Source organism: Bos grunniens, chromosome 1 (assembly GCF_055505025.1).
Source record: "Bos grunniens cultivar Pamir isolate PY7600 chromosome 1, Bosgru_T2T1.0, whole genome shotgun sequence".
In the NCBI taxonomy this organism is placed as follows: Eukaryota; Metazoa; Chordata; class Mammalia; order Artiodactyla; family Bovidae; genus Bos; species Bos grunniens.
The window spans coordinates 90,610,312-90,626,350 of NC_141165.1; the positions used below are offsets into that span (position 1 = coordinate 90,610,312).

The window sequence follows — 16,039 nt, forward strand, 5'->3', positions numbered from 1 at the left end:
TATCAATAGCTTTTGTATCAGCAGAGGGAGAGATGGAAACCATTTCACCCTTAAACGCAATGATAGGGAATCTTTACTGTCAATTCTTTTTATTTTATTTTTTTTAAGTCTTCTGGTGTGGGCCATGTTTAAAGTCTTAACTGAATTTGTTACAATATGACTTCTGTTTTTTTCATGTTTTGGTTTTTTGGCCAAGAGGCATGTGGGATCTTAGTTCCCTGACCAGGGACTGAACTCACACCCTGTGCCCTGGAAGGCAAAGTCTCCACCACTGGACCGCCAGGGAAGTCCCTGATAGGGAATCTTTAAAGTGATAATCACTGACCCACAAAAAGGCAACATAAGTTAAAAAATAATTTAGATATTTCCCCCAGAGAAAACACTCTTCTTTTAGAATTTTATTTTATTTTTTAATTTTTATTTTCTTTTTGGCCAAGCCATGCAGCTTGTGGGATTTTAGTTCTCTGACCAAGGATTGAACCCTAGCCCTCAGCAGTGAAAGTGTGGAGTCCTAACCACGGAACTGTTGGGGAATCCCCACACAGACACACTTTTTTTTTTTTTTTTGAGAATTTTAAAAGAAGGAACTAATAGTTCCATTAAAAAATGAAATACAAATTTTACTTGAGATTATAATTCTGTGTAATATGCTTCTAAATTATTTTATCTGGGGAGAAATATGAGAAAGAGGGCTTCCCTGATGGCTTAGCAGGTAAAGAATCTGCCTGCAATGCAGGAGACACAGGAGATATAGGTTCAATCCTTGGGTTGGAAGAAAAAGAAAAAAAAAAACTGAAGGAAAGACTTAAACATAGAAGATAATATATAGACAGAGACTGACAGAGTCAAAAAGAAAACTAAATGCCAAGAAAGGCATCCTAGAAGAAGGACCATGCATCACTTATTATGTATTATTATGTATCGTCTATTGTGTGTATTATCATGCATTATCTAGTATGTGGTAATATTTCCATCTTGTGGCCTTTTGGGGTATTTCTTCTTAAGGATTTTAAAGTCAAATTATTGTTCATTATAAGCATAAATGGGAATCACCTCTTGGTATGTACTCTAAAGTTCAATTGAATTAAGCCAAAGACTAGAAACTAGACTTTCCAGCATGTACATATGACATAACTTCTTAGCACAGAGGGAAAATGGGATGGACTGCATGAAGCCCTCTGTTCACAAAAACGAGGGACAGCTCACATAGAGAAGAAGAGTCTATTGCTTCATGGCCACTTCCTGTGCTGAATGTAAGGAAATCCAGGAACAATTCCTTTCTCTAACCTCAGTTATGTTTTCTTATTTCCCCTTACCTCAATTCATCCCCTCCCTCCCAGACCCCAGTGGTACCAGCAATTCCTAGAAAGATGAATTCCATTTGACTCTTGTTATCACCACCATTCTTTCATCATGCATACCTTTATTGGGGCTGTGTTACTCGGCTTATGGGATCTTATTTCCCCAACCAGGAATTGAACCCGGGCCCCCACAGCGAAAGTATCCACTCCTAACCACTGGACCACCAGAGAATTCCCATGCATGCCTATTTTTGACTAGTAAGTGGCTGGTATAAGGTGGGAGAAAGCAGGAAGCGTGCCTTGTGCACAATCATCCTGAAAGAAGGAAGCAGGTGGTTCCTTACCTATTTATGTACATGATGTTCCATTCAAATTTGATTATTAAATCAAATTTAATATGCTCATTCAATCAGAGTTTAGACTGTCCTGGGAATGTGACCCAAGCTCATCCAATCAGCATCTAGAATATCCTGGCCAGAGTCATTGATTCAAGGCTGGGTTGTTGGGTTGAATAATTGTCTGCAAAGGACTCTCTCTATGTTGTGTTGTCAGGTCAAATCAACTAGATTGCTATTCATTCATTCATTTTTTTCTACACATATTCAGGTGTCAGAGGTTCTAGACCCAGTGCTGAACAATACAGACATAGTTCCTGCTTTTATGAAGCTCAGAGAACAGCAGAGGAGTCAGAGGGAAGAGAAAGCTGAGGAGTTGTGAGAGGAGGCCTTGGGGGTGTCTGTGGAGGTCAGGAGGGAATCGTATGCTGTGTGCTGTTACCTGTTAGTGTTACTTTAAAGGCATATGACTTGACTGATAAATTTTATGGGGAGAAAAGATCAACAAAAGAAGAAAATTGTGATTGACCTTATTTAACTAGGGCTCCTCTTCCCTGGTGGCTCAGAGGTTAAAGCGTCTGCCTGCAATGCGGGAGACCTGGTTTCGATCCCTGGGTTGGGAAGATCCCCTGGAGAAGGAAATGGCAACCCACTCCAGTAGTCTTGCCTGGAGAATCCCATGAACGGAGGAGCCTGGTGGGCTACAGTTCACACGGTCGCAAAGAGTTGAACATGACTGAGCGACTTTACTTTCACTTATTTAACCAGAAGTTTTGTTGATAAGAATCTATTTTGGTCAGTTGAGGAGCTGTAGAAGATTAAATTGGGTCTATATAAATGGTAAAAGTGAAGAAGAAAGAATGGTCAGAAAATGTGTGTGTGTGTGTGGTGGTGGTGAGGGGTATAACTAGAATAGACTTCCAGAAGAAAGAGAATTTTGAAAAAAAGTTAAAAGTTCATGGTGGACAATAACAGAGGAGACAAATATTGACAGCTCTTCAGGTACAAGTACTATGCCCAAAACTAGTAAGTGCTTTGTGGGGAGGTATGAGGCAGATTGGCTTAGAAGAGAATTGAGAGAAGGTGGGGGTGGAATTCCAGGATTAGACTGTATAGATTGTACAGGTGATATGTTTCCATGCAGGTGTTAATAATGAGAGTGAATAATTGTTGGTCCATCTCCTGACAGACCGTGACATGGCGAAGATCTTAAATTGCAGAACGCCCACCCAACCACTGGGTTCCTGAGGCTTAAAGGAGACTTTACAGCAAGCACACAGGACACTTTGCCCAATGCCCACATGTTGCTCCTCCCCAGAGCACTGACCCTATTTTCCTGTCTCCTCTCCTGGATTGTACCAGACCTCATGTGAACCAGGAGGACATATACTTACCTGTCCTAGGGTCAGCTGAGGTGTCTGTGTAGTGGCTACTCTTTATTTTTGCCACTTAGCTTTTCTTTCCTCCTCCTTTTGCTAATAGCATTCTGATTGCCCTTTGGGGATCCAACTCCCCTCTTATGCTCAGTCTAAGTAGTTTGGGAGAACTCCATTTCTAACTTCATGGATGGACTTGTGATCTCAAGCTGTCTAACCAGTGTGGTTTCTAGGACTTTTCCAAGAAATCCTGGGAAGTAAGGGTAACCTAGCAGTAAGGATTTTATGAGCCTGAAGCTGCTGCAGAGGTGGAAAACTGCTAACCCCAAGGGATAAGGAACAAAGAGATGAAGAGAGAGTCTAGTTTTACTTGGAGTCTTTCTGAGATTTTCAGTATTGTGAGATATTAATAATGTTTATGCTTTTGTTTAAGCCAGTTGGTTTGAATTTTCCACTGCATGAAACTGAAAGTCGCACTCTTGACTATAGCTTAATTCTTTTTTTTTCTCATATGTCTGTTTCAGCCTTGAACATCCAGATTTGACTTCCTTGTCTGGGAAAAGCGTCATTTAACAGCAGACCTGTTGAACTACCCACTGGAAGCCTCTTTCCCCTTCAATCCCACCCTGGGATTTTTCTTTAGGGTTTTTTTTTTTTTTTTTACCCATAGGCTTCTCAGGAAGGAAAGGAAGAAGGAGAAGGAGACATGAAAGGGAAGAGAGAAAGACACTAGTATTTACTAAAAGATGGTCTATTCTTCTTTCTTGAAACTCCACTCCTTAATATCATGGTTTCTAAAGTCTTTTTTTTTTTTCAAGTGTGTTTTTTTAAGTGTGTTTTTATTTTTTATTTATTTTATTTTATTTTATTTATTTATTTTTATCTAAAGTCTTTTTGATCTTTGACCTTCATTAGAGCTCCTTTTTCTTTGTCAGGCAGTGTGTGGGGTGCAATGTGAGGAAGGAAACTTTCAGTCCCTCATAACATTTAGCCAACAGTGATGTCTGAGTGAGACTTTTCATACACGAGGGCTGAGAACCTGTAGGTCCTCCTGGCTCATTCTACCAGCCTAGACAGTCAGTCCTTATTCTATGAGAATTGCTAAAGTGACGGACATAGGATGTACACCCTTTGTTTCTTGGCAACTTTTCCCACGGGTTTGAGGTGGTTGGGTTCTGTATGTAAAGCTATTTTCATTATCAATTTTTACCCAGTTTATTGATTAATTTGAGGCATGTTGGACTCCTACTTAAAACAATCACCACCTGTTCAGAGTTTGAAAATTTACTAATTGCTTTCACATAGATCATCTCATTTCCTTTTCCAAAAAACTTGGGTGGAAAGTAGGCTGGGTATTACGGTCATTTTACAGATGAAGAGACTGACTTAGAGCGGTGTCTTTCCTGAGATGATGCAGACAGTAAAAGGGAGAACCATAGCTGAAGCTAGATGCTGAGTCATTCGACCCATATTCAGGGTTCCACACTCTCCCCTCACTACCCTCTCATCATGAACTCTGATAGTTTAGTCTATCAGAGGAAAATACAAAGAGAGTGTAAAACATGGTCTGACTGAAAAATCAAAGTACATATGCAAGACATGAATGGCTTCATGGGATATGTCAGGTCAGACTCTGATCTTCAGAAGCTCTATGAAATAAAAGAAGATTATGTCTCTCCTGTGTATAATTCAAAAATACAAAACAAGTCTAAAGAGTAGAGGTTCCACTGAAGTTTGGATTATTTTTTATGATAACTACTTCAGGGCTTCTTTTTGAAATATCCAGCATCTTTTTAAGAAGAGTTTTTTTTTTTTTTTCTTCTGTGCCCTTGATTTACTTGTGTCCTAAGCTTAGTTGACTTTCTTGGGGTCCAACACATTATATTGTGAGTAATATAAAGGCAAAAGAGGTGGCTGAACATAGTGACACTAATTTTATGGTTTTATGCCCCTTAGCATATGGGATATAATAGGTACTCAAGAAATATTTGTTGTCTACAAGGGAACAATATCTTTAATTTAAGCACTATAAAGACACTCCGCCCAGTACTAAATCTGTCCTGGGATATTTAAAGATATTTAGGGACCATACTCCAGGTATTTTGAACCACTAGCCTAACAAATAGCTGAGCTCAAGGCTTGAAACAGAGAATCAAATTAAATTACTGTCAGTTTTCAGAAGTCAGTTGCCCAGATGTTTGAAAAGGATATTTGACTCCAAGGCTACATCTAGTGACCTCATTCAGGTATTGACTTTTTGAGGTAACCACTTTAATCTGTCTTGCTTGGATCAGTCCAACTCTGCTTATTACACAGTGAACTGCTATCTAAGAGAAGGAGGTACCTGCCAAGCTTCAACCTTCTTGATATCTGCGCAGGAACCGTTGGTGAAGAGCCCTCTCCCAGGTATGCAGGTGTATATATCTTGTAGGGCATGAGCAATGGAGTAGACAGCTAAGTAGACGTTGTAGGATATCCGTAAATGTGTATAATCCATGTAAGGAGTCTCGACACTGCTGATGTTCTCCTCCCCAGTACACAGAGGTCGGAAGGCAGTGGAACTATTGCTTAACCTGACACCTCCTTCTTCATGACCTCTCAGGAAGGTGTCCACGGGTAATGGGCCTTTAGCACCCTCTTGCAGGTGGCAGTTAAATGTTTCTTCCCAAAACTCCTTGGCAAAACCATTGTGGACAGACTTCCTGGGGTGGACTTTCTGCAGGAATTCCCGGAAGCCTGGGATCTGCCCAGCTTTCAAACCAAACCCAATGGTGCCTCCAACCACATGGAAATACTCGGGCATAGCAATCAGGGAAGAGCTGGCCCAGGCCTCGCTGGCCAGCCAGATCCTGCCTGTGATATTGCGCCGGACGATCTCTTTGATGAGGGGTTCCAGGTCTGGGCCGCTGGAGAAGACGACAATGACTTTGGCGGTGGAATTCTGGATCACCTCCACCACCTGCTGGATCTTTTCCTCATCAGAGTATTGGGAGATGAGCTCGCTGAAGTCGATGCAGATGTCCCTCTCCTCAGCTTCCTCTCGAAACTTCTCGATCCCTGGCCGGCCATAGTCATCGTCAGCTGCAATTGTGCCCACCCAGTTCCAGCGGAAGTACTCGATGATGTCAGCCATGGCCGTGGCCTGGTGTTCATCATTGGGTATGGTTCGGAGGAAGGACTTGAATTGATTCTTGTTGCTGAGGAGTCTGCTGGAGGAGGCATAGCTGACCTGGAGAGAATACAGATTGAATGAGTGAGGGAAGTGCCAGGTGGACCACAAGGTGGTGTGGAGGAGAATCTTTGAGCATTCACTGATCTAATACATCAGACATGCTGGCCATGCTGGCCACTGCAGACAGAATAAAAGCGTGAGGACAACCAGAATCTGTTCCTCTCCAGTGTGAGCACTCAAGCACCTGCCAGTCTATCAAGGAGCATTCTAATTTCTAGTAGGTGATCCTTCACATTGCTCCCTTCAAAATGGGTCTGGGACTTCCCAGGTAGTCTAGTGGTTGGGAATCCACCTGCCAATGCAGGGACAGGGGTTCGATCCTCGGCTAGGAAAGATTCCACGTGCCCTGCCTGGGGCAACTAAGCCCCTGAGCCACAACTACTGAACCCGGGCTCTAGAGTTCTTGAAGATGCAACTCCTGAAGCCTGCACACCCAAGAGCAAGTGTTCTGCAACAAGAGAAGCCACCATAATGAGAAAACCACGCACCACAACTGGAGAAAACCTGTGTGCAGGAACAAAAACCCACCATAGACAAAATAAATCAAAAAAAAAAAGGATCTGGCTATAAAGTCAACTCAACAACCATAGGATCTGCTTATCCTGTATGCACTGTTCCATAATTTTTCCTTTCTCTGTGCTTCTTCATTGGTTACAATAGCTCCATGTACATATCTTCTGTCTGTGGGGTCCACACTCTCATTTGAATATTTTAGCTTCCCCTTTACTATAATGAAGACTTTGTCCATGACTCACTTCTGGAAGGAGTCAGGTTCCCTTTGGATTATGAACCTAAGGCTCTTTAGAGGAGCCCCAGGGGTTTCCCTTTCTTATCTGCCTAGTTTCTCTCTTCTAGTCTCCAGCTATTCCCTCTCTTTCTTCCCCTATCTTCCCACCTACTCTACCCCTACAGTACTTTAGACAAAAGTACCCACAATTGCAGTCATTTCTAAGAACTGCTTATCATTTAGGCTCAATTAGCCATTTAGGTTTATTAGGCTCAATTCCCCTTCATCACAATACCAATGAGGCGCATGACCAAATATAGTCAGAAAAACATCCTTTCCTGTCCTGGCTTCTCAGTGAGCTCAACCACCACTGAGAGCCCTTTCCTCTGCAGTTTCAGGTGGTGGTCGAGGCCGCTTGACAGACTTTTTAAAAAAAATATTTATTTATTTATTTGGCTGTACTGGCACACAGGATCTTCAGTCTTTAGTTTTGGCATGTGGGATCTAGTTCCTCGATCAGGGATCAAACCCGAGCCCCCTGCATTGGGAGCTTAGACTCTTAGCCACTGGACCACCAGGGAGGTCCCTTGACAGGCTTTTGATGCGGGTCTCCAAAACTTGGAGAGGCTGAAAAACACCCTGGAGAAGCTGTCTTGATGTATTTCCACTTTCTAGGACATAGCCAGTTCTATATTTGAGCATGGGAGTGGGTCACCAACAACTGAAAGCCAAGAGCTTTGGTGGTAAAAGATCTTTGCCTAAAGGGGTATCCAAATACCATGTAAAGCATTCATTAGTGCAGAGCTTCCAATTTCTTTTCACCTTACGGCAAGGTGGGGTGAACGGAGGAGAGTGACCAGCTCTGACCACCCTAGACCCCACCCACCATCCCAGACCCAGAGAGGATTAGTGTCTTAGCTCATCTGCAGCACCCTTGGGTATTCTGGCTCATCAGTGAGGAAGTTCCAAGTTACTGGACCATTTCTTCTGAAGGACAAAGCATTTTTTACACTAAATGGAACTTCTCAGAAATGAGGGAATGGTAAGAGCTTTGATTTTGGGAATTATAATGTGAAAGTGACACTTTTTTCTTTCACTGAAACAACCTCCTTCCTGTTCTACTATGAGATCTCATCAGGCAGGTAGTTAGATTAATTGTTGAGATGCTATTGTTTTTAGAGAGCTCCATTTGCAGATTCAAGTGACAGAAAAGTCTATTCAGGCCTTTTGTAAATTCATTCATTATTGTTCACTTCTTGATCTTCTTTTGAAAAATGGGCCAAAAGGGTTTCAAAGATTTAAAAATTACAAACAAACATATCCTTCATGGATATGTTTCTTTTAAAGAATGCATTTACAATATTTGTCTACTTTTAGAAAGGCAAACTATAAAAGTGGGGATAAATACCACTTCATTACCCACTCCTCCCCCAAAAAAGCCCCTTAAAAACACACAAAACTTTTTTGTTGTAAGAGGGAAGAGTCTCATGAATGATTCAGAAAACTTCTAACCACAACTTTTTTCCAGCCAGCCCACTTGTTCCAGCCACTTGGTGGCGTGAGTGGCATTAGAAATACAACTGGGGCCTCTGTAATGGCACCCCACTCCAGTACTCTTGCCTGGAAAATCCCGTGGACGGAGGAGCCTGGTGGGCTGCAGTCCATGGGGTTGCTAAGAGTCGGGCATGACTGAGCGACTTCGTTTTCACTTTTCACTTTCATGCATTGGGGAAGGAAATGGCAACCCACTCCAGTGTTCTTGCCTGGAGAATCCCAGGGACGGGGGAGCCTAGTGGGCTGCTGTCTACAGGGTTGCACAGAGTCAGACATGACTGAATTGACTTAGCAGCAGCAGCAGTCCTCACCTTGCAGGGCAGTGGTTCCCAGTTCTGCTGTGTGTTAAACTCCTCTAGAGAGCTTTCAGAACTTCTGATGCCCAGGCCGCATCTCACGTTAATTAAACAAGGATCTCTGGTGGGTGAGTCCTAGTCATCAGTATGTTTAAACCTCTTGAAGTGATTCCAACATGCAGCCATGACAGAGAACTGGGGCCACAGATATACTTACATTGGTTTGACTGATAATCATTATGGTTTCCTCAACACTTTTAAAATTCAAGTTCAACTTAACTTGATCTTTCATCCAAACCACAGTGAATTAAAACCCTCCCCTTCATGTTCTTTATTTACTTGATGGCAATTACATCTTACATCTGTTGACCATGACAACTTGCTTTAACTGTGTTTTAAAGTATTACGGCACAATATGCCAAATATAAAGATGCATATTTGCATCTTGCCCAACACATTTACTGTTGCGGGCTTTGTTAGATCATTTTGGCACAAAGATTACAGAGCCAGGGTTTCCCCATGGGAAACACCTTTAATTCACTGAAGTAAGGATTTGGGAAATGATGACAAGACTTTGTCAGTTGCCATGTATATAAAAAGGGATAATGGCTATCACCAAGGAAATGGAAACCTTCCAGCCTAGAAATGTCAATTAGCAAAGGTACTCTTGCAAATTTTAAATACTAGATGTTGAAGAAAATAATTTAAAGTGTGATTTATAATTACATTTAAAAATTGATATCAGAGATGCAACCCAGTTGGGCTGATTCTCCCATCCACGGACATTTAGGTTGTTTCCAATTTTTCACTATTATAAAATGATGTCACAGACCTATAAATATTAACACGAAAAAAGGTTTGCTCTATAGACTTAATGGGAAAAAAATCAGGTCACAAAATGGCATTTAGAGTTTGCTGTCTTTTTTGGTGAAAAAAAACATGCAACTTGGAACAAATATTTATTAAAGCAGTGAATTGTTAGTATCTGAAAGTGTAGACATCTATTTCCCTATCTAGGCTGAGCTCTTGCACAGTAGACACTGCTTATTCATATACATTGTACAAGTACTTGTTGAATGAAACAGGATATTTTCCAGTTCTAGAATGTGCAAGATAATGATTAAGTTCCGTCGAGAAAATATGCTCTACTTTCCTCTGAGCTAAACTTTCAGCCAGAGGAGAGAGAGACAGAGACTTTTCAGGGAATAGGATTTACGGTGGATATTTTTGGTTTGAAAGGTGGGATTTACAGCATTTGGTCTTACTCCTTTTAGGAAGGGCAGAAGAATGGCCATAAACACTAAAGTTAAAAAAAAAAGTTTTATGTTTGAAATAATTTTGGAAGAACTGTGAAGGTCTAGTAGATGTTGATGACTCTGGGGTCTCAGAAATCCCCAATGGTCATGATACAGATAATTAAAAGATCTTTGGCGCCAAAGTAATGCCAGAGAAAGGAAAATATAACAGCAAACTGTATCAACACTGGGTGTGGCATCCTCCGAGCCTGCTGTTCCTGATCCCTGCCCTCATCGTCCCATCTAAGGCAGCATGGGTACCTGGGGGATGTAGAAGAGCCCCAGCAGGTTGGCCACTGCTGTGGAGATGCCCGAGCCAGTAGCTCCCACCACTGCGATGGTAGAGGGGATGTGCTCTGAGCAGTTGCAGAACTCATCAAGGTTCAAAGAGTCAATTTTGTTCTGGGCCACAAAACTCAGGGTGGCCTCCAAGGCTTTAGAGACGGTGTTACAAGTGTCGAATATCCTGTATCCCAGGGTCATGTTGGGAAGAAGGGCTGGACTGCTGTTTATTTCCTCTATGGCAAATATCATAGCTTGTAACCAGCGAAATCCTCGGAAATTATACCTAGAAGAAAGAAGAAATGGAAGAAAGCAAGAGGCTTTCTGGTCAACTTTTTTAGAGTACAGACCGGGCAAAGCTGGGTTTGAACCTGCTCTGTAACTCTAATTTCATGACATTGCCTTTTCTGAGACTCAAAGTCCTCTCTGTAAAACAGGGATAACACCTACCTCAGAGGGAGGCTGTGAATATGAGATAACTACACAAAATTCTCAGTGTGGTGCCTCACACAAAGTTAGGAATCAATAATAACAAGGACTGTGGTTAGTAATAGAATGAATCATTTTTTCTGTATCATCCAGTAAAGAATTTGAAGTAGCTGATATGAAGTATTTTAATAACAGTAATACAGAGATTAAAAAAAAAAAGGATCAGTGAAAATATAAATAGATTAGGATTTTAACACATAGGAACCTAAAACTAGTTTCAGATTTGCAGTCACAAATTTAAACTATGACATTTCTGGAGGTTGAAGGGGAAACACAAATGAGTGATCTCATCTTCATAAACAAACAAGCAAACACATATTATGCGTAGGAAGCTGTTCACAAACAGTGGTTACTTCTGGGTGGTAGAATGATGAGTTTTAACATCGTGTGCTTTTTCTGGTCTCTTTTATACTTTGTATTTTTAAAAATGAGCATGCATTACTTTTCAAAGAACATTATTTTAAATAAAAATCAGGCAAATGAACAAAGAGAAATAGGGTCCATGACATAGGTTTTGCCCTCCCAGGACACAGCACATAGTGAGAACTTGGTAAGTGTTCTCGATCTGTATCAGTGCCCAGAGAAGAAAACCTAACGATTTCGCAGGTTCTCTCTTTGTATTGTGGGTTTCATGACTTGAACTCAGTGGCAGGGGGAAAGAAATATAAGCTGTTATACTTCACTGTATCAGTTAGCTTCCCAAAGTTCCTGGTCTAACTTTTAACGTGACATTTTCTCTTAGTAATATTTCTTCATATTTCCTTCATTTGTTTATTTTTAAACCTGAAAAGTTATGAAGACATATTATACAATTTTTCATTACACAAAACATCTATACTGCTAAACTGATTTTCCTATCTTTGTGTGTGTGTGTGTGTGTGTGTGCACGTGTGTGCTCTGTTGCTCAGTTATGTGTGATTCTTTGCAACCCCATGGACAATAGCCTGCCAGGCTCCTCTGTCCATGGAATTTTCCAGGCAAGAATACTGGAGTGGGTTGCCATTTCCTCCTCCAATCTTTCTTTAATACAATTAATATATACATATTACTTCAGGGCAAGCTCTTACGTGATCTCAGCTATGTATGTGGTACCTGCACAACTCTGTCCTCTAGGGTACAACAAAGAGGATATGTGTCCTCATGGATTGTGTGAAGGTTATAAGCAGCAGCATCAAAACTCTGCACTTAGCTTTTCTGCACTCATAAAAAAATGTGAGAATGTTATCTAATTTGTGAACCCTCATTAGAACATGAGCAGAAAACCAGTTTTGCTGGAACAATTGTAGCTTTCATTTTCATTTTCTAGCTATCAGAAAGACAAAGGAGAAGTGCTGGATCCCATCTGGAAGTTATAAGTTTCAAGAGAAAGTGCTCTTCTCTCTCAGAAGATGGGTCAAGGCTTGAGGTGCAGTAACGGTCTCTGATGTTCAGATTAAGGGTGGTAATATACAGCCTACTGTCCTCTGCAGAAGTCAGACACTATTTGAAGGAATTGTGCCCAGTGTTAGATGCCATAAGAGGAGTCATGATAAATTAGGGAACATTAGACAGAGGGCATCCAGAGTGGTGAGGGTCTGAAAATCATGCCCTGAAATAATTATTTAGAAAACCGAGACTACTAGGTCTGGAAAAGAAATGATTCAAGAGGGCATGTTAGCTGTCTTCTAATGGCTGAAGAGAGAGTCCATGAGGGAGTTAGATGGATTCTGTGTTAGCAGGGCGATTTCAGCTTTCTATAAGACTTTCTAATAGGAGTGGTTCCAAATGTTATGGGCTGCATTTTGAAGATGCCTGGGTCATGCCAGTCACTTAGCTTCTTTCAACTTTAAAATCCTTAAAAAAATCAGAGTGAGGCAGCCAACACTCAATTATGACCATTGGGAGCACTTAAGGTCAATGGGAGGTTTTACTACTCAGGTTTGCAAAAACCTACAATAAATTTCTTTCTAGGTACTTAATCTTCCATTAAGCAACACTGCTTCCAGATGAACAATCATGAGTCAGTTACCCAGTGACCGAGCCCAGGCTCCAACAGCCAATGGGTTTTTCTATTTAATATCTTTGACATTTGATTTTTAGAAAAATTTCTTTTAAAAAAATGAGGGGAGGGGATAATAAGCAACAGCATGATGACTAATCACCATTTTTGAAAAGAGAACCAACTTTGAAAAAATTATTTTGGGTTTGGTACAGCTTTTTTCTAACCACCCAGAGAAGAAGCAACTTCTGACTTTACCTGATACACTCCACGGACTCCGGCCTCGACTTTAGATCCTGATCTTTCGCTGCAACCCCAAAATGAATAGGAAAGAGCCCCCCGAGGATAATGTCCCCTTTCTTTTGGGCTCGTTGGTCAGGCCCATAGGCGGAAGTGCACCAGGTAGAAAAAGCCAAGAGGATCCAACAGCAGCTATAAAGTGCCATAGTTCTGCTTTCTCTCCAGGAAGAGGGACTCAAGCGCTGGTGGTCTGGGGGCCCCTGAGGACTTTCCCCCTTGGTGCGACTCACTCCCTGCAGTGGGGGCACATGTCTACAGAATTAATAGAATGGAACCGTGGAGTTTGACTTTCCATTTCTGCCTTCTCCATTGCAGACTAGTGAAGTGGGTGGCTCTTGAGTCTTCAGAAGTCACATCATGCAGAGACCGTGTGTAGTACTTTCTAAAAAAAAGAGAGGCAAAATGAATTCAACTAAGCCTCAATCCCATGTTAGGATGACTGCAACAGAAGTGGCTCAGTATTTCCATTTAGAGAGGCAGGTGGGGAGGGCATCGCTTAGAGGCTCATGTTTATAGCAATTCATGTAAGATACAGAAAACTTCACTTGCCATATTCAGAGCAGAACTGTGTTTAAAGAGGCCACTGATAAACTAAAGCTTCACTGATGTTGCCACTGAATTTTAATCCATTCATTCTTCCCTATGAATAATGCTTAGAACTGGCTTAGTGGTAGCTGTTCCTTGTATTATAATATTATTAATGCTCTTTTATTCAGCATACATGTTTTTATGGAAAATATAGAGTGGGTCATATTTAAGTTTAGATCTGACTATAAGTCAAACAAAAATGTCAGAGAAGGCCACTTATTTTTATTTATTATGGCAGCCTCCCATTTTGGGGCCTCTTCATCCCAGATCTATGGTTTCGGTTTGTAAAATGATACTCCATAAACCTTTGAAGAGCAGTTCTTGTAAAGGATGCAGATAAATCAAGGGTCTGATTATGTTCTACCAGACTCTACAGCTGGATCTAGGGAATGGTCCTTCTGCCTTAGCACCATTATCCTAGTAGGAGCTCTCTGCTTCTCACTTTACACTCTGTCTCACCCTTTCTGTGGGTCAACTTCCAATCACCAATTACATGTTGATTACACAGCCTCTCCTGAGGCTCAGGCCAGGCTCAGGCCCAAGCACTGTAACTGTGAGCTGGGCATCTCCACCCCAATGTCCCACAGGTGCTTCCAACTTGACAGATTCTAAACTCACCTTCCTCTCAACCTTGTTCCTTCTCCTCTGTTTTCTGGCTCAACAAATGACATGCTATCCACAAAGACACAAAATAAGGACTCCTCACTACCTCCTCCCTCTTCTCATGACTGTCTTTCACATTCAAATAGTTACCATGTTCTATAGACTCTACTTCCTAAATGTCATTGGAATGCACCTGCTGTTTCCCATTCCCAAGGCCATCTTAAGTCCACCAGCATTTCTTATCTGGATTTGTGCAATTATTTCCTAACTGGTCTTCCTGTCTCTGGTTTTGTCCCTTTGCAATCCACCTTTGCAAGTCTTTGGATGCCATGGAACAAGTGGTTTGGAGCACAGGCTCTGGAGTTAAACCTGGCTTTGAATCATAGTTCCAACCATTTGACTTTGGAAAAGTTACTTAACCTCTGAACTCAATAAAATAATGCATGGAGAGCCATTAGCACAGTGTAACTAGTAAACTCACAGGAAACACCAGCTGTAATGAATACCTTTCCAGTCTCTTGCTAGTCTTCGCTTTGAACTCCACACTGCAGCCTCACTGAACTTCCATTATATCCTCAAGTACAGGCCTTTTTAAAAATCCTTAGACCTCACATATGCCATTCCCCTACCATGATCCCTCTGGCCTAAACTTTGCCTGGAAAACATCTCTTTGTCTTTCAGCTTTCAGACACCCATAACTGAACTCCTGTGGGCCAGACACAGCCTTGTACCAAGATGTGTGTCCAGCTTGGGAGTGGAGCACAGGTTGGATTTCTAGCCACACTAACCCCTCAGTTGTGCAGTAAGCAACTCAGAGGACTCTTCAGGGTCTCTCAGATTAGGTAGGTCCACCTGTTACAGTTTTTTATATCTTGTATCTTGGAGTTCCAGTCTTGGAAGACTGATCATACTTTATTATAATTAGATGCATAAATGTCTGATTTCAGACTCCAAGCTCTTAACCATGGTCATATACAGCCCCAGCCCCTTAGGAGCCCACCTCCTTCTCCAGTAGTCACTCTAGCAGAGGGTGCTGAGCGCCCATTGGAAGGAGCACCCCAGCAGATACTCAACATTCACAGAATTGTCTCCAATAACGTCTGAACATCCATGACCATCCTAGTTCTATGTCTCCAGTCCTGCTCTCAGACTTTTGGCTTCATTTCTTGTCCTTGGTCATATATTCATTCATACATTTAATAAGTACATGTGCTAAGGACTGGAAATATAAAGGTGCCGCACACAAGGATGTTCTCTACCCTCAGGAGCTCCTCAACCAGTGGGCAGAATCTACTTCAACATTCAGAAGTAAACTACACACACACACACACACACACACACACACACAATAGTAACTTTGTTTCCAGTGATTACATTCAACTTTGCTCACCAGCACTTAGCACAACGTCTGAAATAGGAATTGCTGAATAAATGTTTGTTGATTGAATGCATATACAGGAAAGTACTTTGGAAAAAGATAGAAACTAGCATCATGTCAGGTCCTTTAAACATCCAAAGTATTTTGAACCTCACAATGGTGAAGAGGGCAATACCAATTCCACTTTCTAGATGGGGAAATGGATTACTCATGTGAGAAATTCTGGTGCTTGAATTAAGAATGACTCAAGAACTCAGAATTTTAAGAAATCCTGTGTGGTGTACTTTATGAGGAAAGGGGACATT

The 16,039-nt window shown here is 41.5% G+C and overlaps 1 protein-coding gene across 3 annotated transcripts in view; it reads right to left on the reverse strand.

Annotated features, from left to right (window-relative positions):
- CASR (calcium sensing receptor) overlaps positions 1-16,039 on the reverse strand; it is an 89,545-nt gene that overhangs the window by 19,105 nt on the left and 54,401 nt on the right. For all 3 annotated transcript variants that reach the window (XM_086403475.1, XM_086403467.1, XM_086403486.1), the window contains exons 2-4: positions 13,124-13,547; positions 10,378-10,684; positions 5,357-6,241 (exon numbers count right to left, since the gene is read on the reverse strand). In XM_086403475.1, the coding sequence (XP_086259601.1) occupies positions 5,357-6,241; positions 10,378-10,684; positions 13,124-13,311 (1,380 nt within the window). In that variant the 5' untranslated portion in view covers positions 13,312-13,547. The remainder of the gene's footprint in view (positions 1-5,356; positions 6,242-10,377; positions 10,685-13,123; positions 13,548-16,039) is intronic.